Genomic DNA, 2,500 nt, shown 5'->3' on the forward strand with positions numbered 1-2,500 from the left:
GTTCGATTTCTTAACTTAGAGTGCTATGATCTGGGAGTGGGACACTACAGTCAACATGGTGTAGATGGGCCGAACGGCCTGTTTCTGTTCCGCTGTGCTATATGATGAGACAAACCGATGGGGTGAAAATCTCACGGCCACTCACCAAACTGAGCAGCGACTGGCGATCAATCTCCACCGTCTGCAGCACGCGTCTGTGCTCGTTCAGCTGCACCTTCTCCGTGCCCACAATCTGGGTGTTCGTCGCCACGGACTGCTGAACGACGGACGACTGCAAAGAAACGCCCAGCGTTAGCGCTCCAGAAGGACAACGGCCCCAGCATCATCCCGGTGAGCTGCCGCCACCCCGGGGTTCGCGGTTCGAGCGACGACGTCGCGGGCTCAGCGCGTTCTGCAGGTCGGAGGTCAATGTGAGGAACTCAAGCAATCTCCCTCACGGACCGTCTCTGCCTCCTCCGGGTGCTCCAGTCCCTCCCACAGTCCAAAGGTGGACGGGTCAGTCGGTCAGCTGGTCAATGTAAATTGTCCTGCGGTTGGGTTAGCGTTCAATAGGTGGGTTTCATTGGTCTGGGAGTCCGTGATCCATTAGGTCAATTGCGTCCCACTCCATTATGGCTGATTGATTAACCCTCTCAACTCCACTCTCCTGCCTTCTCACCGTCACCTTTGATGCCCTGGCCAGTCGAGATCCCATCAACCTCTGTTATAAATACACCCAATGACTTGGCTACCACAGCCGTATCTGGTAATGAATTCCACAGATTCACTATTCTCTGGCTAATGAAACCCCTCCCCATTTCTGTATTTAATGGATGTTCCTCTATTCTGAGACTGTCATCTGGTCCTAGACTCCCCCACCATAGGAAACATCCTCTCCACGTCCACTCTATCTGTGTCCTCTGGTCCTAGACTCCCCCGCTATAGGGAAACATCCTCTCCACATCCACTCTATCTGTGTCCTCTGGTCCTAGACTCCCCCACTATAGGAAACATCCTCTCCACATCCACTCTATCTGTGTCCTCTGGTCCTAGACTCCACCACTATAGGAAACATCCTCTCCACATCCACTCTGTCTGTGTCCACTGGTCCTAGACGCCCCCACTATAGGAAACATCCTCTCCACATCCACTCTATCTGTGTCCTCCGGTCCTAGACTCCCCCACTGTAGGAAACATCCTCTCCACATCCACTCTATCTGTGTCATCTGATCCTAGACTCCCCCACTCTTGGAAACATCCTCTCCACATCCACTCTATCTGTGTCCTCTGGTCCTATACTCCCCCACTATAGGAAACATCCTCTCCACATCCACTGTATCTGTGTCCACTGGTCCTAGACTCCCCCACTATAGGAAACATCCTCTCCACATCCACTCTGTCTGTGTCGTCTGGTCCTAGACTCCCCCACTATAGGAAACATCCTCTCCACATCCACTCTATCTGTGTCCTCTGGTCCTAGACTCCCCCACTCTCGGAAACATCCTCTCCACATCCACTCTATTTGTGCCCTCTGGTCCTAGACTCCCCCACTATAGGAAACATCCTCTCCACATCCACTCTATCTGTGTCCTCTGGTCCTAGACTCCCCCACTCTTGGAAACATCCTCTCCACATCCACTCTATTTGTGCCCTCTGGTCCTAGACTCCCCCACTCTTGGAAACATCCTCTCCACATCCACTCTATTTGTGCCCTCTGGTCCCAGACTCCCCCACTATAGGAAACATCCTCTCCACATCCACTCTATCTGTGTCCTCTGGTCCTAGTCTCCCCCACTATAGGAAACACCCTCTCCACATCCACTCTATCTGTGTCCCTCTGGTCCTAGACTCCCCCACTATAGGAAACATCCTCTCCACATCCACTCTATCTGTGTCCTCTGGTCCTAGACTCCCCCACTCTTGGAAACATCCTCTCCACATCCACTCTATTTGTGCCCTCTGGTCCCAGACTCCCCCACTATAGGAAACATCCTCTCCACATCCACTCTATCTGTGTCCTCTGGTCCTAGTCTCCCCCACTATAGGAAACACCCTCTCCACATCCACTCTATCTGTGTCCTCTGGTCCTAGACTCCCCCACTATAGGAAACATCCTCTCCACATCCACTCTATCTGTGTCCTCTGGTCCTAGACTCCCCCACTATAGGAAACATCCTCTCCACATCCACTCTATCTGTGTCCTCTGGTCCTAGTCTCCCCCACTATAGGAAACACCCTCTCCACATCCACTCTATCTGTGTCCTCTGGTCCTAGACTCCCCCACTATAGGAAACATCCTCTCCACATCCACTCTATCTGTGTCCTCTGGTCCTAGACTCCCCCACTCTCGGAAACATCCTCTCCACATCCACTCTATCTGACCTTTCAAGATTTCATACGGTTTCAATGAGATCCCTTCTGAACTCAAGCCAGTACAGGCCAGAGTCATGGAAAGATCTTCATACGTTAACCCTTTCATTCCGGGGATCATTTTTGTGAATCTTCTTCGAACCCTCTCAAA

General features: G+C 52.1%; 1 protein-coding gene across 1 annotated transcript in view; it reads right to left on the reverse strand.

The window, feature by feature from the left end:
• Positions 1-115: 115 nt before the first annotated feature.
• Positions 116-2,500, reverse strand: part of LOC132385601 (keratin, type I cytoskeletal 15-like) — a gene marked incomplete at its 3' end in the record, with an annotated part of 20,948 nt that continues 18,563 nt past the window's right edge. The window contains 1 exon segment of the mRNA XM_059957775.1: positions 116-271. Within this exon segment, the coding sequence (XP_059813758.1) occupies positions 116-271 (156 nt within the window).

The sequence above is a fragment of the Hypanus sabinus genome (genome assembly GCF_030144855.1).
Source record: "Hypanus sabinus isolate sHypSab1 chromosome X1 unlocalized genomic scaffold, sHypSab1.hap1 SUPER_X1_unloc_14, whole genome shotgun sequence".
Lineage (NCBI taxonomy): Eukaryota > Metazoa > Chordata > Chondrichthyes > Myliobatiformes > Dasyatidae > Hypanus > Hypanus sabinus.